This window comes from Oryctolagus cuniculus, chromosome 3 (genome assembly GCF_051225735.1).
Source record: "Oryctolagus cuniculus isolate XC-2025 breed Fujian yellow rabbit chromosome 3, ASM5122573v1, whole genome shotgun sequence".
Classification (NCBI taxonomy): Eukaryota; Metazoa; Chordata; class Mammalia; order Lagomorpha; family Leporidae; genus Oryctolagus; species Oryctolagus cuniculus.
The window spans coordinates 6,910,773-6,936,383 of record NC_142869.1 but is presented as its reverse complement, the minus strand read 5'-3'; the positions used below and the strand labels follow the sequence as shown (position 1 = coordinate 6,936,383).

General features: G+C 65.9%; 4 protein-coding genes across 9 annotated transcripts in view; all 4 read left to right on the top strand.

The window, feature by feature from the left end:
• The first annotated feature begins 3,447 nt into the window (after positions 1–3,447).
• On the top strand, positions 3,448–7,838 carry PRSS56 (serine protease 56). Of its 3 annotated transcripts, none has more exons than XM_070070049.2 (13): positions 3,449–3,693; positions 4,059–4,166; positions 4,372–4,428; positions 4,518–4,707; positions 5,070–5,169; positions 5,253–5,412; positions 5,587–5,729; positions 5,860–6,022; positions 6,170–6,346; positions 6,443–6,607; positions 6,698–6,760; positions 6,943–7,049; positions 7,394–7,838. In XM_070070049.2, exons 1-13 carry the CDS (start codon positions 3,588–3,590, stop codon positions 7,613–7,615), a joined length of 1,761 nt encoding a protein of 586 aa, XP_069926150.2. In that variant the 5' UTR covers positions 3,449–3,587; the 3' UTR covers positions 7,616–7,838. The 3 variants fall into 3 exon arrangements, with proteins under 3 accessions (XP_089185848.1, XP_069926150.2, XP_008273452.3); XM_008275230.5 differs by having other exon boundaries at positions 3,450–3,693; positions 4,375–4,428; XM_089329722.1 differs by lacking the exon at positions 6,443–6,607 and having other exon boundaries at positions 3,448–3,693.
• A 304-nt stretch (positions 7,839–8,142) lies between these two features.
• CHRND (cholinergic receptor nicotinic delta subunit) lies at positions 8,143–14,619 on the top strand. Its single transcript, XM_002721458.6, has 12 exons — positions 8,143–8,254; positions 8,452–8,597; positions 8,911–8,955; positions 9,029–9,138; positions 9,260–9,415; positions 9,577–9,686; positions 10,498–10,698; positions 11,647–11,758; positions 11,857–11,971; positions 12,702–12,906; positions 13,001–13,119; positions 13,783–14,619. The coding sequence occupies exons 1-12, from the start codon at positions 8,203–8,205 to the stop codon at positions 13,963–13,965; spliced, it is 1,554 nt and encodes a 517-aa protein (XP_002721504.3). The 5' UTR covers positions 8,143–8,202; the 3' UTR covers positions 13,966–14,619.
• A 2,600-nt stretch (positions 14,620–17,219) lies between these two features.
• CHRNG (cholinergic receptor nicotinic gamma subunit) lies at positions 17,220–21,984 on the top strand. The gene is made up of 12 exons (XM_051834198.3): positions 17,220–17,425; positions 17,566–17,705; positions 17,791–17,835; positions 17,971–18,080; positions 18,549–18,704; positions 19,147–19,244; positions 19,485–19,688; positions 19,845–19,959; positions 20,089–20,203; positions 20,856–21,072; positions 21,238–21,371; positions 21,637–21,984. The coding sequence occupies exons 1-12, from the start codon at positions 17,371–17,373 to the stop codon at positions 21,808–21,810; spliced, it is 1,563 nt and encodes a 520-aa protein (XP_051690158.3). The 5' UTR covers positions 17,220–17,370; the 3' UTR covers positions 21,811–21,984.
• A 1,286-nt stretch (positions 21,985–23,270) lies between these two features.
• EIF4E2 (eukaryotic translation initiation factor 4E family member 2) overlaps positions 23,271–25,611 on the top strand; it is a 30,082-nt gene continuing 27,741 nt past the window's right edge. For all 4 annotated transcript variants that reach the window (XM_051834205.3, XM_089329723.1, XM_051834204.3 and 1 more), the window contains exon 1: positions 23,271–23,338. In XM_051834205.3, the coding sequence (XP_051690165.1) occupies positions 23,319–23,338 (20 nt within the window). In that variant the 5' untranslated portion in view covers positions 23,271–23,318. The remainder of the gene's footprint in view (positions 23,339–25,611) is intronic.

The following is a 25,611-nucleotide window of genomic DNA, read 5'->3' as shown; positions in this document are numbered from 1 at the left end:
TCTGTGTGTCCCTGTCCCCGAGTCGCCCACCTCACCCCGTGTGGCCTCGGGTAACCAATCACGCCTGCTCCGACTCTGCTTCCAAATCCAAAGCCGTGTGGGTGACTGGGGGTGAGGGCTGCGGGGCCTCTCTGGCACACAGTTCAGCTCAAGACAGTCATGACAGGAAGTGACTCACACAAGGACGCCACTCAGATCCCCAGGCCTGGGCTCTGAGTCACAGCTCAAGTGGCCTCTCGTCCACGAGACCCTGACGTCCACCTGACCTCCCACTTCGATGTGTCCCAGGCTTTATAAAAACTTTTTTAAGATGTCTTTGAAAGTCAGAGTTACACAGAGAGAGGAAGAGACAAAAACAGCTTCCAGATGGCCACAACGGTCAGGGCTGGGCCAGGTCAAAGCAAGGAGCCAGGAGCTTCATCCGGGTCTCCCACATGGGTGCTGGGGCCCAAGGACATGGGCCAATTGCCACTGCTTTCCCAGGCCATTAGGAAGGAGCTGGATGGGAAAGGGAGCAGCCAGATCTTGAACCAGAGCCCATATGGGATGCTGGCATCACAGGTGATGGCTTTACCCGCTAGGCCACAGTACCAGCCCCTATAAAAACTTCAAAAATTAGAAGAGGGAGGGGCCAGCACTATGGCATAGCAGGTAAAGCAGCTGCTTCCAATGCCAGCATCCCATATGGGTGCCGGCTCAAGTCCCAGCTGCTCCACTTCCAATCCAACTTCCTGCTGATGCACCTGGGAAAGCAGCCAAAAATGGCCCTAGTACTCGGGCCTCTGTACCCACGTGGGAGACCCAAAGGAAACTCCTGGCTTTGGCCTGGCCGAGCCCTGGCTGTTGCAGCCATCAGGAGAGTGAACCAGCAGATGGAAGATCTCTCTCTCTCTCTCTCTCCCCCCCCTCTCTTTCTCTCCCCCTCTCTTTTAAAAAACCATGAGAGCAGGCAACAGCACAGGCCTGGGCCTCAGGCGCCAGCACTCCGTGGGAGGGAGCCGGCAGGCTCGGGGGACCCCAGCACTGCGGAGGGGCAGGTTGCTGGTGAAGAGCCAGGAGGCAGGAATTCAGCCCTGACAAGTGACCGAACTCACAGCTGCAAGTGGTGCGATTGGCTCTCGGGGGAATCCCGACGATTGGGAGATGGACTGGAGACGACACGGCCCTCCCTGTGCCCATCGGAGAGCCCTTTCCCTCCGGGACTGCCCCTGCCCCGAGTCAGGCAGGTCCTGAGTTGCCTCCTCCCTGGGCCTACAGCCATCTGGGTGCCGACCCGACAGAGCCAGTCTCCAGCCTGGTTCACAGCTCTCGTCCCCTGCCCTAGCTGTGGGTGGGAGGGTGAGAAAGGGTCTCCCCTTGACCCTGGGCTTCTTCGATGTTGGGGAAGGGACACTGGGATGCTGATCTACCTGGGCCAGGGGGTGCCCAGAACCACGGCTGCTGGCAGGAACGGGGTACCCTGCACACAGGTACCCTGCTCCCCCTGCACACAGCCCTGCCCAGCCAGGCCCTGCACCCAGCCTGATGCTCTGCTCCCACTGTCTTAAAATTCTTCATGATGGTTGCACAAGGGGCCCCTGCAAATCGCATGGCCAGTCCCGCCTGCTGTAGCAGCGTGCGGTCACATGTCCCCTCCGCTCACCTGGGGTTCCCCAAAGCCTGAAGCCACTGGCCTCCCTCACACTCAGCACCGGCTCTCAAGCCAGTGGGCACACATGGTGATATCGGCAAACTCTTAGGGACCAGGAGAGTGGGCGTGCGGGAGCCCCTCTCAACGACCGCCCCAGGAGCCCCTGGCTGACCAGCCAAGCCTCCAGCTAGGCCAACGTCCAGCTGGGCCCTGAACCGCCAGCCTCTCCCTCTTGCCAGCCCCCTTGACTGTACCTCAAGGAGCTGCTCAGCCCCCGCCGCCATGAGGAGCAGTGGAGGCCGGAGGCAGCAGGGGTGGAGCGGGGCGGCTTGCTCCCTCTGCCCTCCTCCCCACCAGCTGTGCAGGAGCCAGGCAGCCGAGGGGCCCAGGCTGGAGAGGCTGGATTCACCCATGCCCAACCCCAGAAGTGGCCCTGGACCCTGGGGGTGGGGGGCTCACTCTGGGCCTTTCTCCCTCCGCTTGGATGGGAGAAGCTGCAGACAGAGTTTCGGGAAATGGCGGGAGGAGTGGCCTCCCCCCACCGCACCCCCGCCACCTGCGGGGGCGCCCAGCTACTTCCACTGCCCTCTGAGCCCGCACTCTGGGGCTCTTCCCTGAACCACAGAGACCCTTCCTTTGCCACTTTCTCCACTTGCATTATGCTTTGTGTTCAACCCGTGTCCAGCAAACCTCCCTCTCTCCCTCCCCCTCCCCACTATGAGCTGCATAAAATCCGCACTCCCAGGAGCCACACACCGGAGCGTCTTCCTGCTGGTCCTGGATCCCAGGTGTCTTCCTTGCCAAGTGTGCTACCTGGGCGGGGGAGGGCCCAGGGTGTGCTGAGAAAGGATGGATAAGCGGCTCTCAGCTCAGGGCAAGTGTTCCTTCCTGTGCTGGGGGTACCCCCTCCCAGGGCGGTCCTGGGGTCAGCAGCATGGGTTGAGGGGCTAGGGGACTGCTGGCCCCGGGGCACCCTGCAGGGCTGCCCCAGGAGGCGCCTCCATCCCAGGAGAGCCGCTCCACCCCCTGCCCGTGGCCCTTCCTGGGGACTTCCATGTGCCGGCCAGGGTCCCAGCAAGGGAGAACAATGCTGGCCAGGCCGAGCGGGCCAGCAGGGACGGGATCTGGGAGAGCAGTCAGAGCTGCTGGGGCCGGGGCTCCCTGAACTGGGCCACTGTGGGGCCTTCCTTTCATCCCCCGCCTCCCTCGCAGGGCCACCCCAGCCTCGGCCTCGCCTCTTCCCAGCCCACTCGCCCCAGTGCAGCAATTACGGCGCTAATTAGACTGCTTTGATCATCTTTAGAAATGGCCACATTAGGGAGGGCCTCTGCCAAGCAATTAGGGGCACAGCGGCTGGGGTCTCTGGGGCCTCCTCTGGGGGTGGGACTGCCAGGGACCCCCCCAACACCCACCCCCTGCCCTCCTCCCTCCAGGAGTGCCTGCCCCCAGCAGAGCCATCAGCTCCTCAGGGGGTCAGGCAGATGGGGCGGCCCCCACCCCGACTCCGACCCTGGCCCTGGAGCCGAGCTGGCCCCTGCCCTCCAGCCCCCCTCCGCCTGGCCCCTGGCCCAACCGTCAGCTCCTCTTCTCTGCCCTGGCCCCTTTGATGCCACCGCAGAAACAAGGGCTCTTTTCACAGAAGGGGGGCTCGGAGCGGGCGGATGGGACTTCAAAGGTGAGGGTTGAGCCCACTACCTCATTCCCTCCCCCCCCAGCCCGTGCTCTATATATCCCCACAGCCCTCTTCCCCAGGGGCTCCAGCAGTGCAGGGCCAGGTGAGGGGTGGACCCACAGAAGGGGTCATTTCGATGGAGACCACAGTCAGATGATCTAAGGGACAAAAACTGCGCACCAGGGGCAGAAAGGCAGCAGGAGGCAGGCTCCCAGGGACAGGCGGCCGGAGGGTGGCCGAGAGGCGGAACAAGGACGGGGTCTCCTGCCCCAGCTCCCAGGGACCATGCTGCTGGCTGTGCTGCTGCTGCTGCTGCCGCCGCCGCCCCCACACCCATGGGCTGCGCAAGGGCACCCCCTGTACATGCGCCTGCCCCCTGGCACCCTGCAAGGTGAGCCTGGCTGGGTGGGAGGGAGGAGCCGGGGCGCCAGGGCGCAGAGGGTGTGGGGTCTCGGGTGGGGGGAGATGAGCTCCTAGACCTGTGCCCCCTTCCACCCACCATGCCGGGGACCGGATCACCAATCGGAGAGGAAGGGGCATGGCAGGCTGCAGAGGGAAGGGAACTGGTCCAAGCCGCCGCCCAGCATGCAGGGAAGGTGGGGACTTCCCAGGGAAGAAGGGGCCCCGAGCCACGTGCCCTTGGCTGCCTGGGCTGCGAGGCGGCTGGGGACCACAGTGACCTCGTGTCAGTAAGCCCCAGAGCCGCCCCACCTCTCCCCCACCGCCAGGCATGACTCTGTGCCCCTGTCCCAGCAGTTCTGTCGGCCCAGGGGACCCAGGCCTTGCAGGCTGCACAGCGGAGCGCCCAGTGGGCAGTGAGGCGCGTGGCCATGGAGATCCAGCACAGACTGCACGAGTGCCCAGGTTGTGCTGCCCACGCCGCCCCAAGGGACCTTGGCTCACTACCCTGGGCCCACTCCTGTCCACCCTCACCCCTCCCTCCTGACCCGGCCCCCTCCGGGGGGAGGAGGGTCAGAGACGGGGGGCGGGGGAAGACACGGCTGGCAGGTGTGTGCGGGGGCTGGGCGGGCGAGAGGGTGGCAGGGAGACTCAGGGGTCTGATTCTCAGCAGGACCTGGGCGCCCCAGGCCGCAAGCTCCGGTACTCCAGGATCCACCTGAACCAGGTGAGGCTGAAAAGGCCGAGAGTGGGGTGGGCCTCGGTGCTGAAGACAACTGGCCCCTGTCCCTCGTGACGCCGCTTCTTCCTTCCTAGGGCCGTGCGGCGAGAGGCGCCCAGGCACCGCCAACGTGACGCGGGCTCACGGCCGCATAGTGGGGGGCAGCGCGGCGCCACCCGGGTCCTGGCCCTGGCTGGTGAGGCTGCAACTCGGCGGGCAGCCTCTGTGCGGAGGCGTCCTGGTGGCGGCGTCCTGGGTGCTCACGGCGGCGCACTGCTTCGCAGGGTACGTGGAACCCCCACCCCGAGCTCCCCTACCCAGCCGGGGTCCTCAGAGCCCGGCCAAGCACTTGCTGAGTCGTCCCGCCCGGGACGCGCGACAAAGCCGGTCTCTGCTGCCCCCTGGCGGCCGCCGGCGCGGGCCTCCCGGTCTCCAGTGGCCGGCACCCGCCCAGCTGGCCTGCGGAGCCCTGGGCGCTACCCTTCCGGGGCCGTCTCCGGCCCACGGGCGCCGCTCCCGGGCTCTCTCTCCCTGCCCGGTTTGCAGGCCCGCTGGGCGGTGCGGTGGAACGGAGGGAGGCGCAGGGCCTCCGCGGAGTTTCTGTGCGCCCTGTGCTGCTTCCGTCTCACCCGCCGCTCGCCCCGCAGCGCCCAGAACGAGCTCCTGTGGACGGTGACGCTGGCAGAGGGTCCCCGGGGGGAGCAGGCGGAGGAGGTGCCGGTGAACCGCATCTTACCGCACCCCAAGGTGAGAGGGCGGGGCTCGGGGCCCCCTCCCCGCCCTTTGTTGACCTTGCGCCACAACCGCCCCGCTTCTCCCCCCCCCCCAAGTTTGACCCGCAGACCTTCCACAACGACCTGGCCCTGGTGCAGCTGTGGACGCCCGTGAGCCCGGCGGGGCCGGCGCGCCCTGTGTGTCTGCCCCAGGGGCCGCGGGAGCCCCCAGCGGGTACCGCCTGCGCCATCGCGGGCTGGGGAGCCCTCTTCGAAGGTACTGGGCTGGGCAAAGCCTGGGGGCCTCGCGATTTCGGGGGGAAGGGGAGGAGGAGGGAGGAGCCGGCCTGTGCCAGACCACGCAGAGCGCGAGGCGTCCCGCAGGGCAGAAGTGGGGCGACCCTAGGGGCGGGGTCCTGCCCGCCCAGCCTGAGCGCACGCCTCCCTGTAGACGGCCCGGAGGCCGAGGCGCTGAGGGAGGCCCGAGTCCCGCTGCTCAGCTCCGACACCTGCAGAAGGGCCCTGGGGCCGGCCCTGCGCCCCAGCACCATGCTCTGTGCCGGCTACCTGGCGGGGGGCGTCGACTCGTGCCAGGTAGGCGCCTAGACCGCGGGAGGCTTCGGGACAGCTGCTCACACGGGACAGGGGCCTCCTTTCTTTCCGGGGTGGGGGTGGGTGGGAGGGGGCTGCCAGCCAACTTCTCATCGCTCCAACGCGTCCGCAGGGTGACTCTGGAGGGCCCCTGACCTGCTCGGAGCCTGGCCCCCGCCCCAGGGAGGTCCTGTTCGGAGTCACCTCCTGGGGGGACGGCTGCGGGGAACCGGGGAAGCCCGGAGTCTACACTCGAGTGGCCGTGTTCAAGGACTGGCTCCAGGAGCAGATGAGCGGTGAGCGCCCCCTACCCTGGTCCCCCCTGCCCGCCCCCTGCGCTCTTCCCCAGTTGCCTTCTGGGGAAAGCGCGCCTCGCTCCAGGCACGCGCTGCGGAGCCGAGGGCCCGAAACAGGGGGAAAACTGGCCCCTGCTCCGCCCGCAGCGGCCCCCTCCGGACGCGAGCCCAGCTGCAGAGAGCTCTTGGCCTGGGACCCGCCCGAGGAGCCGCGAGCAGACGCCGTTCCGGTCTGCTCCTTCTACGGCCGCCGGTGCGCGGGGTCCGAGGGCGCCTGTGCGCGCCTGGCGCACCAGCAGTGCCTGCAGCGCAGGCGTCGTTGCGGTAAGTGGCGCTCCCCCGGGCCGGGGCCGGGGGCTGCGGCGGGGCCGGGCCTGGACGCGCCTCTGACAGCCGCTCGGACCCTTGTCCCGCCTGCAGAGCTGCGCTCGCTGGCGCACACGCTGCTGGGCCTGCTGCGGGGCGCCCAGGAGCTGCTCGGGCCGCGCCCGGGGCTGCGGCGCCTGACCCCCACCTTGGCTCGCCCCGCACCGTCGCTGCGGGAGCCTCCCCGGCACCCGGCCCGCGAGCAGCGGCTGCACTCAGGTACCCGCGCCCTCCGGCCGGGCCCCACCCCTGCGCGGCACGATCGCTTCCTCCCGCCCGGGCCGTCCCCTAACCCTGCGCTTCCCCCAGGATCCTGGGCTGCGGGCGCGCGGTTCGCGAAGCGGAGGCCGGAGCAGCGCGGGGAGGCTAGCGGTAAGGACGCCCTCTGCCGGCTCCCCGCGGTAGAGCCCTGGTTCTTTGGGGACCCTGGTGGCTTTGGGCCCGCGTAGGTGTCACAGGTGCTCCGCCCTGTGTGAGTGGCTGGCCTTTCTGAGCCTGTTTCCCTATCCGTACAAGAGGGCGGTGAGTCTGCGGGGCCTCTCCCCTTCCTGCAGGCTGCCCTGGGCTAGAGCCCCTGCGACAGAAGTTGGCCACCCTCCAGGACGCTCACGCCTGGATCCTGCAGGTTCCCTCAGAGCACATGGCCATGAACTTCCACGAGGTGGGTCCCCCGGCCTCCCAGCCTCCTTCGAAGTGGCCTGGGAAGGCTGATGTGGCTGGGGCCTGAGCCGGAGAAAGGGCAGAGCCCAGCCCTGATGGGTGGGAGCAGGAGGGCCCTCCCTGCCCAGCTCTGTCTGGGGGGGGTGTCCCCAGAGAGGGAAGTGGTGCACTCTGGGACCCGGGTGGCTTGAGCGGGGAGAGAAGTGTGAGTGGTGGGGCTGCCGGGTCGTCCAGGTGAGCAGGAAGTGAGGGGCGGGTTGTGGGAGAGAGGGACGACCCCTAGACCCCCACTGCGGGGTGGGGAGGGGTCTCCCGGCTCCTAACTGCCTGCCCATCACTCTGCAGGTGCTGGCAGATCTGAGCTCCAAGACGCTGAGCGGCCTTTTCCGAGCCTGGGTGCGGGCCGGCTTGGGGGGCCGGCGTGTGGTTTTCAGCAGCCTGGTGGGCCTGGAGCCTGCCACGCTGGCCCGCAGCCTCCCCCGGCTGCTGGTGCAGGCCCTGCAGGCCTTCCGGGCAGCTGCGCTGGCAGACAGAGGGCCCAAAGCAGCCCAGGGAGGGGTCGGGTAGGGCCAGGGACTGGGGAGGAGGGGCCGCCTCACTCAGCCCTCAGGTGCCCAGCCTGCTGGCCAGCAAGGACCCCACCTGCCAACGAGGACCCCAGCTGTCCCGGGGAGCCAAGAGGGGCTTGGGGACCACGAAGACAAGCCGGCCCTGTGCAGTGGGGCCGGGAAGGGTCCTGGGCCCCGTGTGTCTTCCCAGCTGTGCAGTAATAAATGTTATTTATAATAAAGACTGACTTCTCTGGCGCGTTCTGGGGCTGGGAACCAGCGGGTGGCCGTCAGATGAGCTGGCTCCTCCTGAGAAGGGACAGCAGCTGGCCTGTGTGTCGCCATCCGCACTCACGGCCGACCACGCTGCCCCCCCCCCCCCGCAGTCTCCGCCAGACCGCTCCGTGCGCACGCACACACACACACACACACACACACAGTCTCAGTCTGGGACCGCTCCAGGAGTCAGATTGCGTTTCCGGCTGCCTCCTCCCTGTGCCTCCCCACCCCCACCCTGCACCTGTCCCCTCTCCCGCCCACCCTCATTCCACAGCCCTGCAGCCTGGAGAGGGAGAGGCAGACGCCAAGAGCCAGTCAGGGGGCAGGATGGAGGCGCCAGTGCTGTCCCTGGGGCTGCTGGCTGCTTTGGCCGTGTGTGGTAAGGGAGGGTGCTCTCCCCGGGATCCGCCCTTCCACCGTTTCTCCCTGTGATGGGCCACGCTTCAGGGTCCATCACTCCCAGGCAGCGACTGGGGGCCCCCTGCTCCGTCCAGCCCCGGGGCCCGGCAGGACCTCAGGGCAGCTCCCATCCTGGGCCCCCTGCTTAGCGCCCGGCCCTGGCCCTGGCCCCCGCAGGCAGCTGGAGCCTGAACGAAGAGGAGCGGCTCATCCGGCACCTGTTCAGCGAGAAGGGCTATAACAAGGAGCTCCGGCCGGTGGCACGCAAGGAGGACAGCGTGGACATCTCACTGGCCCTCACCCTCTCCAACCTCATCTCCCTGGTGAGGCGCCCCTCTGGGGCTGGGCTGGCCACAGAGGAAGCGCAAAGCCCACGGTAGCTCCCCTCCCTGGGAACCGTACCCCCGCCAGCTGCAGCTCTGGGGTGCACCTGCACCCTACCCACGACCCCAGCCTGCTACACTGAGGCCCTTGTCAGAAGCCATTGGCTCTTGCCACACACTCCTGGCTGCGAGCACTTGGGGCAGGAGGCTGGCTGGCCCAGAGGCCACGGTGTCCCCTGGGTGCCATCCAGGAGTAGGTGCCTGGTGGACATGGGGTGCACAGCCCTGAGGGACTGCCCTCCTGTGATTGCAGAAAGAAGTGGAGGAGACCCTCACCACCAACGTGTGGATAGAGCATGTAAGCGGGTGCCCCACTCAGAGCTTGGGGGAGGAGCAGGGAGCCCCTTCTGACTGGGCTTCTGGGCCCCCAGGGCTGGACAGACAGCCGGCTGCAGTGGGACCCCGCGGAATTTGGGAACATCAGCGTTCTTCGCCTGCCCCCCGACATGGTGTGGCTTCCCGAGATCGTGCTGGAGAACAAGTTGAGCCCAACCTCCCCGGCCTCCTCCCCCACCCCCAGCCCCTGCCTGCCCTCCCTCCTCTGCCTCCCCCGAGCGGGCCGAGCTGGCCGGGGCTGACCGTGATCTCGCGTCTGTCTCCAGCAACGACGGCTCCTTCCAGATCTCCTACTCCTGCAACGTGCTGGTCTATGACTCCGGCTTCGTGTACTGGCTGCCGCCCGCCATCTTCCGCTCCTCCTGCCCCATCTCCGTCACCTACTTCCCCTTCGACTGGCAGAACTGCTCCCTCAAGTTCAGGTGCAGCCACTCCTCCTGCTCGTCCCCCACCCCACCCCTGACCCGGGCATCCACGGGGGTGGATGGAGGTGCCCTCCACTGGGTACCTGGTCCCACAGTGGTCTTGCTTGATTAGCCAGTGGCTCAAAGTCACCCTCTGCCCACTACTGCCTCCCCCCCAGTTCTCTCAAGTACACGGCCAAGGAGATCACCCTGAACCTGAAGCAGGAGGAAGAAGATGGCCGTGCCTACCCCGTGGAGTGGATCATCATTGACCCCGAGGGCTTCACAGGTGCTCAGAGTGTCCCCGTGGACAGGATCGGGGACACACAGGTTGTCCCAGGGCACCCCCCACCACCACTCCAGGCCTGCACACTGCACACGCCTGCACCTGTGACCCTGCCCCTGCACAGACATGGAGACACGCAGGTCACAGGTGCTCAGAGCGGCCCCTCAGACAGGGTCAGGGACACACAGGTCATCCCAGGGCACCGCCCCCCCACCCCCGCTCCAGGTCTGTACACTGCACACATCCACACCTGTGACCCTGCCCCTGCACAGACACGGAGACATGCAGAGCACCCTGGAAGATACTCTGGGTGCAAGCAGGAGTCCCCAGGAAGGGGCGTAGCTTAGGGAAGTTGGTCTTTCTGCTCCTGGAGCACCCGGGTTGGGTATGGGCTGGGTTGCCATCCCCTGCCCTGTCTGACCAGCTCAGACCTTCCCTGGGGCCCATGGGTGCCAGAAGGAACCACATCCCACTGGTCAGCAGGCTGGGACATCTTGGGGGTAGGATGATCCCCTGACCAAGACCCAGGCCCAGGAGGTGTGGCCTGCAGACAACCAGACCTTGTCCCATGCATCTGCACGTACCTGGTTTTGGCTTGTGATACATTGGAAGCCAAGGCACCCTCCGTGGCTGAACCTGAATGGGCGCCCCTTCTAGTTCATCCGAGGAGGAGAGACAGAACTGAGCCGCACAGGACAGCTACCCCTGGCCCGTTAACATTTGCACTCACGCAGGCCCCTGGTCTGGCTCTCGGTCATCCCACCCCGAAGCCCCCCACATCCCCAACAGGCCCCTGTCCATCTGCCTCCCTTAGAGAATGGGGAGTGGGAGATAGTGCACCGGCCGGCCAGGGTCAACGTGGACCCCAGCGCCCCGCTGGACAGCCCCAGCCGCCAGGACGTCACCTTCTACCTCATCATCCGCCGCAAGCCCCTCTTCTACGTCATCAACATCCTGGTGCCCTGTGTGCTCATCTCCTTCATGATCAACCTGGTCTTCTACCTGCCGGCCGACAGTGAGCTCAGGCCCCGCCCCTGCTGCCGGGGGAGGGCTGAGAGCTGGGTGGGCAGCCGGGGGCGGGCTCCAGGCTCCTGTCTGGCATCCTGGGACCCTCTGGATGCTACTTCTGCCTCTGACAGTGGCCTTCCCAGGGCGCCCAGGGACAACCGTTAGACTGTCCCCTGTGTCAGGGCAGGGACAAGGTCTGTCCTGTCCCAGCCATGTGGTCACGGGCCTGGCTCATGGGAGGCCATTAACAGGTGACCCAGTGAGTAGACACCAGGGTTTCTAGGAAGCTGGGGTGTGGGCAGCAACAAATCAAGTTCCCGTGACTCCAGGAAGGAGCCATTTTACAGTTTCAGAATATTTCCTGTGAGCCGGCGACAGTGACAAAGGCCACCCAGCTGGTGCCCTGGCACAACCACAGGCCTGGATGAGGGTGGTAGAGGTCGTTCCAGCCATGGTGGGCTGGGAGCGGGTCCTGGAGGAAGCTGAGGGTGCGGGGAGCTGTGTGAAATGAGGGTGGATTAGGGGGACAAGCAGAGGCCGAGGGGCCCAGGGCCAGCGCCTGCAGGAGCTCAGGCGGGAAAGGGCGGGGCCGCGCCGGGCTGGGGTCTTTGCGTGAAGGGATGGAACCTTCAGGTCAGCCTGTGCTGCGAGTCCACCCTGGAGCTGGCCGAGCAGGGCAGTGACATGCGTGGATCCTCGGAAGGTGGGTGAACGCCGACAGCTGGTGTCTGCGGAGCCCTCCACCAGTGCTAGGCAGAGGGACGTGCATTTAACACACACTCCCCTCGGCAGCACCCAACAGTTGAGAAAGCTCAAACACAGAGAGCCCAAGGTCGGCTCAGCTAGTCAGTGGCAGAGCTAGGATTTGAGCCCCGGCTCTGCATCTCCGGAGCCCCGGGCTCCCACCAAGGCACCGTGGCTTCTTGGAGACCCCCAGCCCCTCTGGCTTCCCCAGGCGGTGAGAAGACGTCCATGGCCATCTCGGTGCTCCTGGCCCAGTCTGTCTTCCTGCTGCTCATTTCCAAGCGGCTGCCGGCCACGTCCATGGCCATCCCCCTGATTGGCAAGTGAGTGGCCTCCACGTGGTGATGGTGGGGGGTGGGGGGAAGGGAGGAGGCCTCACGCCCGGCTAGCTGGGGGCCCCATGCCGCACGTGGTCCCCCAGGTTCCTGCTCTTCGGCATGGTGCTGGTCGCCATGGTCGTGGTCATTTGTGTCATCGTGCTCAACATCCACTTTCGGACGCCCAGCACCCACGTGCTGTCCGAGGGGGTCAAGAAGGTGAGTGCCCCCCCCATGGCCCGAAGCCGGGAGTTGTGCAAGGCCATCTCGGAAGAAGGAGTGGAGACCCTGGGGATCGGGGCACCCGTGTCCCCAGCCGCTGCCACACGCCCCGCGTGGTGTCACCCGACACAGAACAGACCGCGGGCTTTTCTCTCTGTGGAGGTCAAACCAGCCTCTGGTGACTGAAGCTGGGGTGGTGGCAGCCTCCAGGGACCCTAAGGAACCATCGGGAATAACAAGATTTTAAATTAGTTAATTAATGAATTTGAAAGACAGAGAGAGAGAGAGAGAGAGAGAGAGAGAGTCTTCCATCCACTGGTTCACTCCCCAGATGCCCACAACAGCCAGGAGCCTGGAACTCCATCCGGGTCCTCCCACACAGGTGCAGGGGCCCAAGCACTTAGGCCTCCCCGGGGGCAGTAGCAGGGAGTTGGAGCAGAGGCAGAACCGCCAGGGCTTGACCCGGTGCTCCGACGCGGGCAGTGGGTGTCACAAACGGGAGCTTAACCCGCTGCGCCACAGCACCCGCCGGGAACCTCTGTTTTCCATGAGTGAGTTCTGCTCTGTGCTGGGAGCAACCACGGAGCGTTCGAGACGACCCGAGACCAGAGGAGTGAATGACAGGGTCAGCCTGCAGAGGGCGCTCTGCGACAGACCTGGGGTCACAGCCGTCAGGTGGGGGAAGGCCACCCCGTGTTCGTCCTGTGTCCCCATGTCCCCGCTGCAGCTCTTCCTGGAGACTCTGCCGGAGCTGCTGCACATGTCCCGCCCCGCGGAGGACGCGCCCGGCCCCAGGACGCTAATCCGCAGGAGCAGCTCTCTGGGCTACATTTCCAAGGCCGAGGAGTACTTCTCGCTCAAGTCCCGCAGCGACCTCATGTTCGAGAAGCAGTCAGAGCGGCACGGGCTGGCCCGGCGCCTCACCACTGCACGTAGGTCCTCGGGCACCTGGGGTTTGGGCCGGGGCCCATCCGTGGGAGGTGCGTGGTGGCGGCCCTCAGATCCCCTCTGCCCCTGTGTTCAAAGGCCGGCCCCCCGCAAGCTCTGAGCAGGCCCAGCAGGAACTCCTCAGTGAGCTGAAGCCTGCCGTGGACGGGGCAAACTTCATTGTCAACCATATGAAGGACCAGAACAATTACAATGAAGTGAGTGGCTGCAGGGTTGCCATGTACAGGTGTTCCAGTAGCGCACTGACCAAGTGTGTCCTGTCTTCCAGGGGCACAGTTCCCCTCAAATGCGGGCCCCCAAGGGAGCGAGCACTCCTGCCTAGACCCCCATAGCAGCACTGTGGGCCAGCCACACCCTGGGGGGACACACAAGCAACATGCCCGCCCCCAGCCTGCCGAGGCGACTCTCTGGGCGTCCCCTAGGGGCCGTCCTTTCTCCCAGCTGCCAATCATTTTTGGTTCCTGCTGGACTTCTCCATTTATATGGTTGTCAGCTATGATGCAACTTCTAAAAATTCTCTCTTGGGAAAGCAGTGGTTTTTTCCGGTTCCCATGTGGGCTAGCAGCAGCTGGGAGGAGTGAGAGAGGGAGCCAGGCCAGTCCACCTCTCGCAGGGCCCTGCAGGGCCCCACCAGCCCCCGAGAGCCCTGCAGGAAAGCGAGGAAGGTGGCTGCGGCCTGGCTGTCTGCCTCTTCGACAGAAGTGACCAGCCTGGTTCCCTGCTGGGGACACGCCAGACTGGGGCAGCCCCACAGGCACGCTGAGACCAGACCTCTGTCTCCATCTCTGGGCCCTGGCTTGGGTGGGGGCTGCAGCCCGAGGCCCTGCCCACACCCCGTCTCTGCCTGGTCCCGTCCCCAGGAGAAGGACAGCTGGAACCGGGTGGCCCGCACGGTGGACCGCCTCTGCCTGTTCTTGGTGACGCCTGTCATGGTGGTGGGCACAGCCTGGATCTTTCTGCAGGGCGCGTACAACCAGCCCCCACAGCAGCCTTTCCCAGGGGACCCCTTCTCCTACAACGTGCGGGACAAGCGCTTCATCTAGGCCTGGGGGTGGGGTCTGAGCGGGGAGCGGCTCTCCCAGGAAGGCGGCTGCAGGGCCCCAAGTTGGTGCCTCGAGGCTGGGCTGAGATCAAGGCAGGGAGCGGTTCCTTCGGCAATCAGGGCAGGTGCTGGAGGGGGCGGGGCCGGCCGGGAGTGGACATCAGCTGGAGGGGACAGCCAGGGCCAGCCGGGGAGAGGCAGGAGACTGCTCAAGCTGGCCTCGTGTCCATCAGACAGGCAGAGCCTCTCGTGCCCCAGATGCTGACAGAGGGGGCGGAGCCTGCCTCTCCCAGCTACACCCCTCCCACCCACACTCAACCCCAGGCCCCTCCCTTGCTGCCTTGACCACTACCCCTCCCCCCCGGCTCAGCATCCCCTAGGTCACCTGCATAACCCATGGCACGGAAACTCAGCATCCCCCAGCCCGAGCGCCTACACCCCCCCCAAAGTAGGACCGCCATGCAGTATTGGGGACATACTTCCTGCTGGAAGCCACCTGCATGGACTTGGCAGTGGACCGACCCCGCCTCATCCAGCCCAAAGGAGCCTTCCGACGATCTCATTGCCCACGGCCACATGCAAGTCCCTGAGCCGGAACCAGCAGGGGTGCTATCCTGGATGCCTGGTGTGAGCTAATAAATACTTGTGGCTTTAAGCGAGCGAGTGCTGGGGGATTTCTGGCACCAGCTGCGTGGCCCCGGCCAGCCGCCTCTCGTCTGCTGGCTTCTGTTTTCTGCTCTGCGTATGTGGAAAGCCCCACGTGCTGTGAAAGAAAGGTGTTTGCAGGCGTCCTGCAATGGAGGGGGCTGTTAAGCCCCTCCTCATCCGTGTGCCTGGATCGGGGAAGCTGGGTCTCGGGCTCCCCGCGGGGGGCCTGTGCCCCGTCTCCTGTGCCCAGGCCTGGCTTGGTGACTGAGAGAGGCCGGACACGAGGCCACAGGCCCAGGGCTCAAGGTCCCTACCGGGAATCGGTGACCTCCTTAGCTCCAATACACCAAGGTTGAGATTAAGAAAACCATTAAAAGCCCAAACTGATCCTCACTACTTCTGTCTCCCTATAGGGCCTGTCCTCAGCTTCCAGGCACAAATCTCGGGGTCCCCCCTTGGAATAGGGAGGCCTGGGTGGACTCCCCCATCTCGGAGAAGCAGGAAGTCTGGCTCCCCTGCCATCCGTCCCCTGAAGCCAGGAGCAAAGGCCTGGGTGGGTGAGGGCCTGAACCCAGGGCCGCCTGCTTGTCTGTGCCACACGGCGGCGCTGTTGCCGGCAGTTCTAGAACGACTGCCAGGCCCTGCTCTGGAGGCTGTGGGCCTGCTAGAAAAGGCAAACCCCAAATGCCGCACCCAGCCAGAGGTGCCTCCGGCTGCAGCGGCTCCCGCTCCCCCTCCCCCAGGACCACTCAGGAAGTCACGCCCACCAGGATGGGATCCTGGGAAGTCATGGGTGGCCCTACACCCTCTCCCAGCCAGCAGGGTGACCCTCTTTCTTTCAATGAACTCAGGAATGCACTGAGCTGCAAGGAACAGCAAACCCAAGAAACCATGGCTTCAACAAACAAGGTTTCCTTTTTCTCGCCTGGTAGGAATCATGAGGCCGGGCTGGTCTCACCGGCTCAGCTCAGGGCCAAGAGGAGCCTGTGGTCAAAGCACCACATCCCCTCGCCCGCTCCCCACCAGCCAGGGAGCCTGGGAAGTGCGGGCCCAGCTTTTCCAGCGTCTACAACCACAGCTGGCAAAACAGGCGTTGCTGTGAGACAATGAGTGACCTCTACAGATCTCCCGGGTCCCCTCTTGGCACTCAGCACTCGACCCTCCAGGAAGCGGCTGCTCCTCCAGGCGCCTGGCCCTCCTGACAACACCAGGATGCTTCTCAGGCCGCAGGGACGCAGGGAGAATGGGAGCTCCACTTGTCACAGAGTGCAGGGGAGGGAAGGTCGGTCTCCAGGAGCTTCCTTGTCCCTCCCAGTTGTGCGGGAGGAGAAGGACAGACACAGCCCGGGGTCCTCTGCCTGAGCCTGGGCCCCTCCCCAGCACCGCTGCCCGTCCCGGGGGGCATTTCGTCTCTTTCGGCAAAGTGTGGGCTTGGAGGGCAGTGGAGAGGCCGTGAGATCCTGCTCCGCCCAGGGTGGGGGTACTGCGCCGGGGCTCTGAGAGGGAGAGGACGGGGAGGGGGGCACAGGGAGGTGCTCCTGGGGCAGTGCCCCTTGGGGGGGTGGGGTCTTCAAAGGACGGAACAAAAGGCTGGTAGACAAATGGCCCCCACCCCCAGCGATTGAACTCAGTGGGCGGTGCCTGGGGGAGCAGGTGCCCCTGCTCCCGCCCCCATCTGCATGCTCCGGGGGTCCTGGCCAGGAGAGCAGGGGCTGGAGGCCCCACTGCTGGTTCTCAGCCAACCACCCTTGGGTCTGTGAGGGCAGGGCTTCTCGCTGACTTCAGCTGGCTGACGCGGGCCCAGAGGCACGCCACAGACATCCGCTGGGGGAGGGGTGGGGCCTTGTGGGGGGAGGGTTCTCGGAGCCCTCAGAGGCCCTGTTGCCCTGTCCACCAGGTGTGGGAGGCACTCACGGGCACCCATGTGCTGACGCCCACTAACTCTGCTTGGGTCGAAGGCAGGCAGCCTGGGCCAGGCCACAGCCGGCAGCAAGACCCCGGCTCCCACCACAAAGTGCAGGGAGCTCTTTGCCCTGGCCCTGGCTTCCCTTCAGCCCCCTCCCCTGCCTGTCTCTCTGGGGACTTCCCACGAGGAGCCCGGGCTCACCCCCGGGTGCCCTCACCCCCGGTTTCGGACCGTGTCGGCCACAAGCGGCTTCGCGGTCTGTTAGATGATTTAACAAATACGGTGGCTCCCTCAGAGCCCCAGGTTCCAGGTCCTTCTCAGGGAGCCCTCCTTACCCCAGAGCTTTCTGGGGCCGTGTTCCCGGCTCAGGGCCCCCTAATTTGCATCCAGGTACAAGGCCCGTGACCGTGACCGTGTGGATGTCACAGAGACTCATACGTGACCCACGCCTCCCAGCAGCCTTCACCTCCCATGTCCTGGTTCCCAGGGGGAGCAGCAGCGCCTTGGTCAGGGCCTTCCCGGGCGGCTGCCTTCTCGCCACGCCCATGAGTCCTTGGCCGTGTCTGAGCCCTCTGGAACACAGGCGGAGGGTCATGCCCACTGAGTCTGCAGGGTGGGCCATCTCCGTGGGGGCGGACGGGGCCCCTCTCCCCTGCCTGGCCCGGGTAACCTGAGCCCCACATTGAACCCAGCATGGAACAGCTGACAATGCTGCGGCCAGACAGCTGCTGGGGCTGGCCAGGCTGCGGGGTGGGAGTGTGGGCTATCACGTGACACCCAAAGCCCATCTCCCTCTGCCCTGGGCCTGGGGAGGTGCCACCCAGCCCTGTCACTGCACAGAGTCCAGGCACCATGCGTCGGCACCGGGCGCCACTGCTCTTCCTGTTGCTGCTGGCCAGCTGCCTGGGTGCGACACTGGGAACCAGGGCCCGCCGAGGCCCAGGGCAGGGCTCCGAGGCCGCAGGGGGGTGTGGGGTCTGGAAGACCACAGGGGCCTGGCCTTGCCCCAGGTCCAAGTGTCCCCTGACTCACAGCTGTGCCTTGCAGCGACCCTGGGCCGGAACCAGGAGGAGCGGCTGCTGGCGGACCTGATGCGCGACTACGACCCCCACCTGCGGCCGGCCGAGCACGACTCCGACGTGGTGAACGTGAGCCTGAAGCTCACCCTCACCAACCTCATCTCCTTGGTGAGCCGCAGGAAGGGAGGGGGCTGCCTCCTGCACTGGGTGGGGGGAGGCCTGGGGGGCTTAGTCCTCCATTCTGTCACCTCAGAACGAGCGCGAGGAGGCACTCACCACCAACGTCTGGATAGAGATGGTAAGAGGCACCTGCCGCCCGCCTGCCCGGCTCTCAGGGCCCCCAGTGGGGCTCCCAAGAGCTGCCTGCCCCTCCCCCGCCCCTGGGTGAGCCTTCACCCCCGGGCGACTGCCGCCCCCCCCCCCCCCCCCGCAGCAGTGGTGCGACTACCGCCTGCGCTGGGACCCGCAAGACTACGAAGGCCTGTGGGTGCTGCGGGTGCCGTCCACCATGGTGTGGAGGCCGGACATCGTGCTGGAGAACAAGTGAGGGGCGCGGGCAGGGGTGGGTGACAAGGACACCGGCGGCACGGTCCAGCAGAGCCAAGAGGCTCTGGGGAAAGAGGCAGGCAAGTGGGAGGTGCAGGCCGGGTGCCCTGCCAGGTGTGGGGGGGAAGACTAGACTGGCAGATGCTGAAGACAGGGCCCCAGGGGTGGGCTCTGTCTCCAGGGCCCCCAGGCCTTGGTCTACACCTCGCTCTGTCCCATCTGGCCTGGGCTGCCTGGGTGGGCTGGAGGTATTTCGCTCAGGGCCTGGCACATTGGGAGAGCTGATTGTCTTAATTATTAGTAACGAGACTTGGAGGGAGGGAGGCGGCCCAGTGGAGGCGGCAGGGAGACTGGGGTGGGAACCAGTCAAGGGCGTGGCAGGCTGCAGGGTGTCCCCACGAGGCAGGGGCTGCTCTGGGACTGCGGGGTCTGAGCCCACAGCCCTGCTGCCCGGCCTGCGCACAGTGTGGACGGCGTCTTCGAGGTGGCCCTCTACTGCAACGTGCTCGTGTCCCCCAACGGCTGCATCTACTGGCTGCCACCCGCCATCTTCCGCTCCTCCTGTGCCATCTCTGTCACCTACTTCCCCTTCGACTGGCAGAACTGCTCCCTCGTCTTCCAGTGAGGCCATTTCTGGGGAGCCCTTCTACGCTGGGCCTGGGCAGGGGCGGGGGACACTGGGCTTCTGGCTTCAGCTCTAGCGCCACCTAGAGGCCTGGGCCAGGCTCCACCTCTGGGGGCCTCGGCCCATCTCAGGCCACACACCTGAAGGCACCCCAGTCCCGCCCTGCTGCACCCAGCCTGCTCACTCACCCTCCTCCCTGCCTCAGTGTCCCTTCCTGTGCCCCAGCGGTAGTGGTGAGCAAGAAGGCAAAGCCGTGCACCCAGCGTGCATGCCTGCGCACACATAGCTACCGCTGGGAGGAGCCAGGGCCCCCGGATCCTTGCCCCCCACATCCCACCACCAGAGTTTGGTGGAGGGGCTGCATTTCATTTTTTAAGCCAAACTGCAGATGATCGTGAACTTGTGGGCGGGTCTAGCCTCCTGCCCTCTGTGCCCCAGGTCCCAGACCTACAGCACCAGTGAGATCAACTTGCAGCTGAGTCAGGAAGACGGTCAAACCGTTGAGTGGATTTTCATCGACCCCGAGGCCTTCACAGGTAACGCCCGACCCCAGCGGCACCGCGAGCAGCCTCTTCCCCAGCTCCTGCTGTACCTGGCGGTAGCGACGTCTTTCAAAAAGTTCAATTCCCCCACGATAATCGCCCAAATCTTGGAGGGAGAGGGCTCAACTGTGCCATCTTCCACTCCATTTCTGTCCCCCGATGCTGTCCTCCTTTGCCGGGTTTCCTGGCTCTCTCGGGCTGCCTGGGCCACACTCCCTGTGCTCACGCCTGCAGAGAACGGGGAGTGGGCCATCCGGCACCGGCCTGCCAAGATGCTGCTGGACCCGGCAGCGGCAGCGGACGAGGAGGCGGGCCCCCAGAAGGTGGTGTTCTACCTGCTGATCCAGCGCAAGCCCCTCTTCTACGTCATCAACATCATTGCCCCCTGTGTGCTCATCTCCTCCGTCGCCATCCTCATCTACTTTCTGCCTGCCAAGGGTACCCAGAGCCCGGGGAAGGGGAGCCCTGGCTCTGGCCAGGGCACAGGGCAGCCTGACCCAGGACCAAGGGCAGTGGGCTCCCAGTGGGGCGAGGGGGTTCCTCTGGGGGCAGGGAGGTGGGGATCCACTCTGAGGGCCTCTCGGTCCTGGGCAGCGGGCGGCCAGAAGTGCACCGTCGCCATCAACGTGCTCCTGGCCCAGACTGTCTTCCTCTTCCTTGTGGCCAAGAAGGTGCCCGAGACCTCCCAGGCAGTGCCGCTCATCAGCAAGTAAGGCCGGTCCCACGCCTGCCCGCCCACCTCCTGGCATGGCTCTCCTGGCATCCGGGCAGCCTCGAGGGGAGCTGGCTAGGCGGTGCCTACAGGCGGCCCCAGCCTCCTGCCTACCCCTCCCGACAGGTACCTGACCTTCCTGCTGGTGGTGACCATCCTCATCGTGGTGAACGCCGTGGTCGTGCTCAACGTGTCCTTGCGTTCCCCACACACGCACTCCATGGCCCGAGGGGTCCGAAAGGCAAGGCCCCTCCCTGCCTGGCCCGGCATCCCCCCCAGTCCACTCACATGTGCCTCTCTCTGCACCCCGGCCCTGGCCGTTCCTCTCCTGCTAGATTCAGCATTACCCTGCATTATCCGGAAGCTTGTGCCAGAGTGCATGGAAAGTGACACCGAGTGCTCACCGAGTGCTCACCGAGTGCCGGAGGCGTGCCGTATTTCACTCACTTAATCTTCATAAAGCCCCTACTAAGAGAATAGTACCATCAGCTCTATTCAACAGGCAGGGAAACTGAGGCACAGAGCAGTGAAGTAGCTTGCCCGGGGTCACGCGCTGCCAGAAAGCGGAGGAGGCAAGACGGTGCCCGAGTGGTCTGACTCCAGGATCTGTGCGACCTGCATTGCACCTGCCACAGACGGCTGGGGCCCTGGGTGCAAATGCAGGGTCCCAGGCCCACCCCAGGCTGTCCTGAGTCAGAATGGGGGGGGGGGGGAGGCAGATAGGAATCTGCAACAAGCAACCCGGTGATTGTGATGTACACAGAAGTTTGGGGACCCAGGCCGTGGCAGAGCCGGCAGGTCCCCCGCTGTGCTGCGTCACGGGCAGCAGGAGGCGTTCATGCCCAGCGGCAGCTCGGGGCTCGGCCTGGCTGCCCAGAGCAACCCCTCTGCAGGTGTTCCTGCGGCTCCTGCCCCAGCTGCTGAGGATGCACGTCCGGCCCCCGGCCCCAGCGGCCAGGCAGGACGCCCGGCCCCGGCTACAGAACGGCTCTTCCTCGGGGTGGTCGCTCACAGCTGGGGAGGAGGTGGCCCTCTGCCTGCCTCGCACTGAGCTCCTCTTCCGGCAGCGGCAGCGCAACGGGCTGGTGAGGGCAGCACTGGAGAAGCTAGGTAGGCCCGGGGCTGTGACACCGGGGATGCAACAGAGGAGTGCCGGGCAAATGTCCAGTCACAGAGAGAGAGAGGGAGGGAGGGAGGGAGAGAGAGAGAGGAGCAACCTTCTCTGCCTGTTTCCTCCCCACTTAACCCCCAAATCCTGCCCTCCCTCCCCATCAGAGAAAGGCCCAGGGCCAGGGCAGAGCCAGGAGCTGTGCGGCAGCCTGAAGCAGGCAGCCCCGGCCATCCAGGCCTGCGTGGAGGCCTGCAACCTCATCGCCCGGGCCCAGCACCAGCAGAGTCACTTTGACAGTGTAAGACGGACTGGGGCGGGATGGAGTGGGATGGGAGAGTACCCGGGCTTGCACCTCAGATGGAGGGAGGGTAGCTGTAGGGGAGGTGGAAGAGTGAACCTGGGGACAGGGGTGGGAAGTGACCTTGGGGCCAGGGGACCTTGGCAGAGGCCAGGTTGGGGCCTGGACAGAGGTGAGGAGGCCCAAGGAAATGAGCCCAAGGATGGTAGGGGGTGCAGGGCCGGCCTGAGCCCCCACAGATCATCCCACCCTGTCCCACCTGTAGGGGAGTGAGGAGTGGTTCCTGGTGGGCCGCGTGCTGGACCGCGTCTGCTTCCTGGCCATGCTCTCCCTCTTCGTCTGCGGCACCAGTGGCATCTTCCTCATGGCCCACTACAACCGGGTGCCCGAGCTGCCTTTCCCTGGAGACCCCCGCCCCTACCTGCCCTCGCCAGACTGAGCCACCCACGCGCTGCTGGGCACGGGGGAGTCGCACACGTGGGGCCCTCTGAGTCGGCAGCTGTGCTGTGCCGTTGCCGCCGCTGTCACAAGTGCACCCTTTGGGAAGTGCCCTCCAGAGCCGCGGGAGCCAAATAGCTCTGGAAAGAGGGGGAAATAAAACGGCAGCGTTCCATCGTGGAGTGGTTGGGGATGGGGGAAGCCAGGGCGCACTGCTGGGGTGGGCACCCACCGGCCCTGGCGGCTCAGGCGAGCACGAAGCACTCCTCCACCTGGTGCCCTTGTCTCACTTCAACAAAGCATCAACAACTCCCATCGTCCCAAAGCCATAAGGGCTCTGCTTCATCCGATCCCCTAACTGGACAAGGCCCTGGCCCTGCAGGCTGGCCTCCCCGTCCCAAGTTCTCCCTGGAGAAGCGCAGTCCAGGGTGTGACGATGCACAGCCAATGCCTGTAAAGAGGGCCGCCACCATGTCAGCTGGCACCTCCCTCTCCTGCCCACTGCACCCAATAAGCTCCCAACACTCCCCCGCACTCACACAAGATCCTGGAGGGTTTCTAAACAATATGCATTCATTCATTCATTCATCTGAAATCTTAAAAGCTCCTCCCAGTGTTGTGCACAGACAAGAGTCCCTACCTTCATGATCCACATGGGACAAACCCCCAGAACACTGGCGGTTAAACAAGGTTCGCAGCCCCGGACGCCCCACTTTGGCCCAAGCTCAGACACGCAGCTTCTATGGCTTCTTCCCTCTCTTCTCTAGGGCCAGGGCGTCTGCACGGCTCCCAGCCACGGTACCAGCAGGTGCATCTCAGGTCCTGCACACCCCTTGCCAGCTTTGCCCGGCGGGCTGGGCCGGGTGAGCCGCAGCTGCACGCGCCATCGGCGGTGGTCGGGCTGCGGCGAAGGGGACCTGGCTCCGACAGCTAGCCGGAGCACCGAGCTCTGGAAGCACCCGGCGGTTCTTGCGCGAGCACAGGTCTCACTCAGCCTCCCCTTCTGAGAACCGGGGCCCTGCTTTAACCCTTCTGCGCCCTCACACAGCCGGACGCCGTAAGCAGAGGCGCACACTAGCCGCCTTTTATAGCAGGCTCCTGGGGCTCACGGCCACCTGCAGGAGCGCGCACGACGGCGCACGGGCGGTCAGGGTCCGAGCGGCCGCCGCCGGGCTTCCGACCGGGCAAGGACTCCGCAGTCCGCGGCGGGCACAGGCCGGGACGCACTCCTCCGGGGAGGCGGACGGGTGGCCGACGCGAAAAGCCAAGGCAGGCAGGCAGCCGCCGCCGCCGCCGCCGCCGCCGCCGCCGCCGCCGCCGCCGCCGCCGCCGCCGCCGCCGCCGCGCAGCCGCCCTGGGCTGGCGTCCCCGGATAGCCGCCCCCAACAGGACCTACGCGCCGACGTTCCGCGGCGCCCCGCACGACCGGAAGTGGCCGGGCCCAAGACGGAGGGACCCGGCAGAGCGGAAGTCACTCGGTGAGGCAGTGGCGACAGCGGCGGCGAGAGGATGAACAACAAGTTCGACGCGTGAGTGGCGCGTGGCCGTCCCCCGGGGCCCCTTCCCCCAACCGTTCCCCCGCGCCCGCCCCCGCCGGGGCCGGGCCGGCGCGTACTCGGCGGGCCCGAGCTCCCCCCGGGGTTCCGGCTGCGGCTGGACCCGGCTGGGCCGGCGGGGAGGGAGGGGGCTGCGGAGCGCGGGGGTGCAGGGGTCCCGAGGACCCCCACCCAGGGCCGCAGGGACCGGCGGCGAAGCGCGGGGCCCGGGGGAGGGGTGGCCGCGCCGCCCGGAAGGAGGCGATTCCCCGGCGCCCCGCCCCGCCGCGCCGCGCCGCGCTGCGGTGGGTGCGGGCTGCCCGCGGCGTGGCGGGCGGGGACCTCGGCGCTCGGGCGTTCCCGCGGCCCCCCTCACGCACACACACACACACGCCCTGCGGCTCGGGCGCGTCGTCCCCACCCGCGTGGAGCCTGCGGCCGACGGGGGGCGGCCGCGGAGCGAGGGTCGCGGGGTCGCGGGGTCGGCGCCGGCCGCCCCGGCCCGGCGCGGGTTCTCCTCAGAGACCCCCGGGGCTCGCCCCGGTTTCTGGTCGCAGCTTGCAAGCGGTTTGGGGGCGCAGGGAGTGTTGCACGGTGCCCTCCCCCCCCCACGACGGGCTTTTGAGATAACTCGCGTTCGTACCTGTCAGCGAATAGTCTAGAACATCCGCCTCGGGCTCCCAAGGCTCAGGTTCCCCGGCCCAGGCCCACCCGCGGCCGTGGGCTCCCCCGTGGCCGAGCCGTGTGGTCGCACACCGCGTTCGCGGCTGGCACCGGGCTGCCGGGCCGGGCCGGGCGGGGTGGTGATCAGCGCAGGTCACGCTTAGCAAGGCTTGAACGCGTGGGAACGGCTGCCTGGTGCCGTGTGCGTGGAAGCGGAACGGCTGTCCGCTCAGGCTGTGGCCCAGTGCTGTTTGAAATGGATTTTTTTCCCAGTCGATGGGCGGATTTCTTGGGTCCCGGCTTCCGGCACCGCAGGCAGCTCCTGCTCAGAGAGCGGTGCCACTTGCGATGCGATCGTCTCCTCCATGCAGCTGCTGGGCCCGGCCCCTTCCTGCGTGACCACTGCCCCTGCTCGCTTCCCGATGGCGGCCGCCCAGCTCTGGGTCTGAAGCCTGCCCCGTTGGAGTTTGTGGTGTCCGCTGTTGTAGAAATCAGAATTGGTCCCGTGGGTGCTGAGTGGGTCGTCGCTCAGTCCCACTCAGATGCCCTGGCAGGGAAGATGGTGGTAACAGGCGCCGTGGGCGTCCTCACGTGGTGGTTTCTGTTCTGACAGCTCTGCTCGGGGGATCTGGGCCGTCCGTTGTCCGATGTGGACAGGAAGCTGCCCCAGACGCCAGGGAGGGCCATCCCAGGCTTGTTTTTTCCCTGGCTCGGCCCCTCTTGACAGAAGTTAACCTGGGTCTTTTTTTTTTTTTTTTTTTTTTTTTTTTTTTTTTTTGACAGGCAGAGTGGACAGTGAGAGAGAGAGAGAGACAGAGAGAAAGGTCTTCCTTTGTCGTTGGTTCACCCTCCAATGGCCGCCGCGGCCGGCACGCTGTGGCCGGCGCACCGCGCTGATCCGAAGGCAGGAGCCAGGTGCTTCTCCTGGTCTCCCATGGGGTGCAGGGCCCAAGTACTTGCGCCATCCTCCACTGCACTCCCTGGCCACAGCAGAGAGCTGGCCTGGAAGAGGGGCAACCGGGACTAGAACCCGGTGTGCCGGCGCCGCAAGGCGGAGGATTAGCCTAACGAGTCGCGGCGCCGGCCAACCTGGGTCATTTTGATTGCTTCTCATTGACCGGTGCACGGAGCAGGATCTTCTGACACCTGTCCTGAGGCTTTACGGGGAGGGGAGCTTGCTTTCCTTCGAGGTAACAGTTGAAGACAGCTGCCTTCCTCTGGCTTTGTTTTTGTTGTTACAGAGGAGTCCCTGGTGTCTGGCCCATTGTTGCCTGGGTGCGGTCAGCTCTCCTGTATCCTTGTGGTCCAGCCACCAGCCTCAAAGCCCGAGCTGGAGCTGCGTACAGTAGGGGACCCCGCTGGGCTCAGCCTGACAGCTGCACCCCCTCCTGTGCGGACTCTGCTGCTCGTTGCGTGCTGGGCAGGGCCAGCGAGTTGGTGGTCCCCAGTGCCCCGGCCCCACTGCATGCAGACCCCAAGGCGCATTCCTGTCTGTAAGAAGCTGGGTTGTCCCATCTCGGTTTTCTCAAGGCCAGACTGGATTTTGTCCCTGTGTGGTGTCATTGGCTTTCCAGTCCTCATCAGCCTTTGGCCAACCCTGTGGG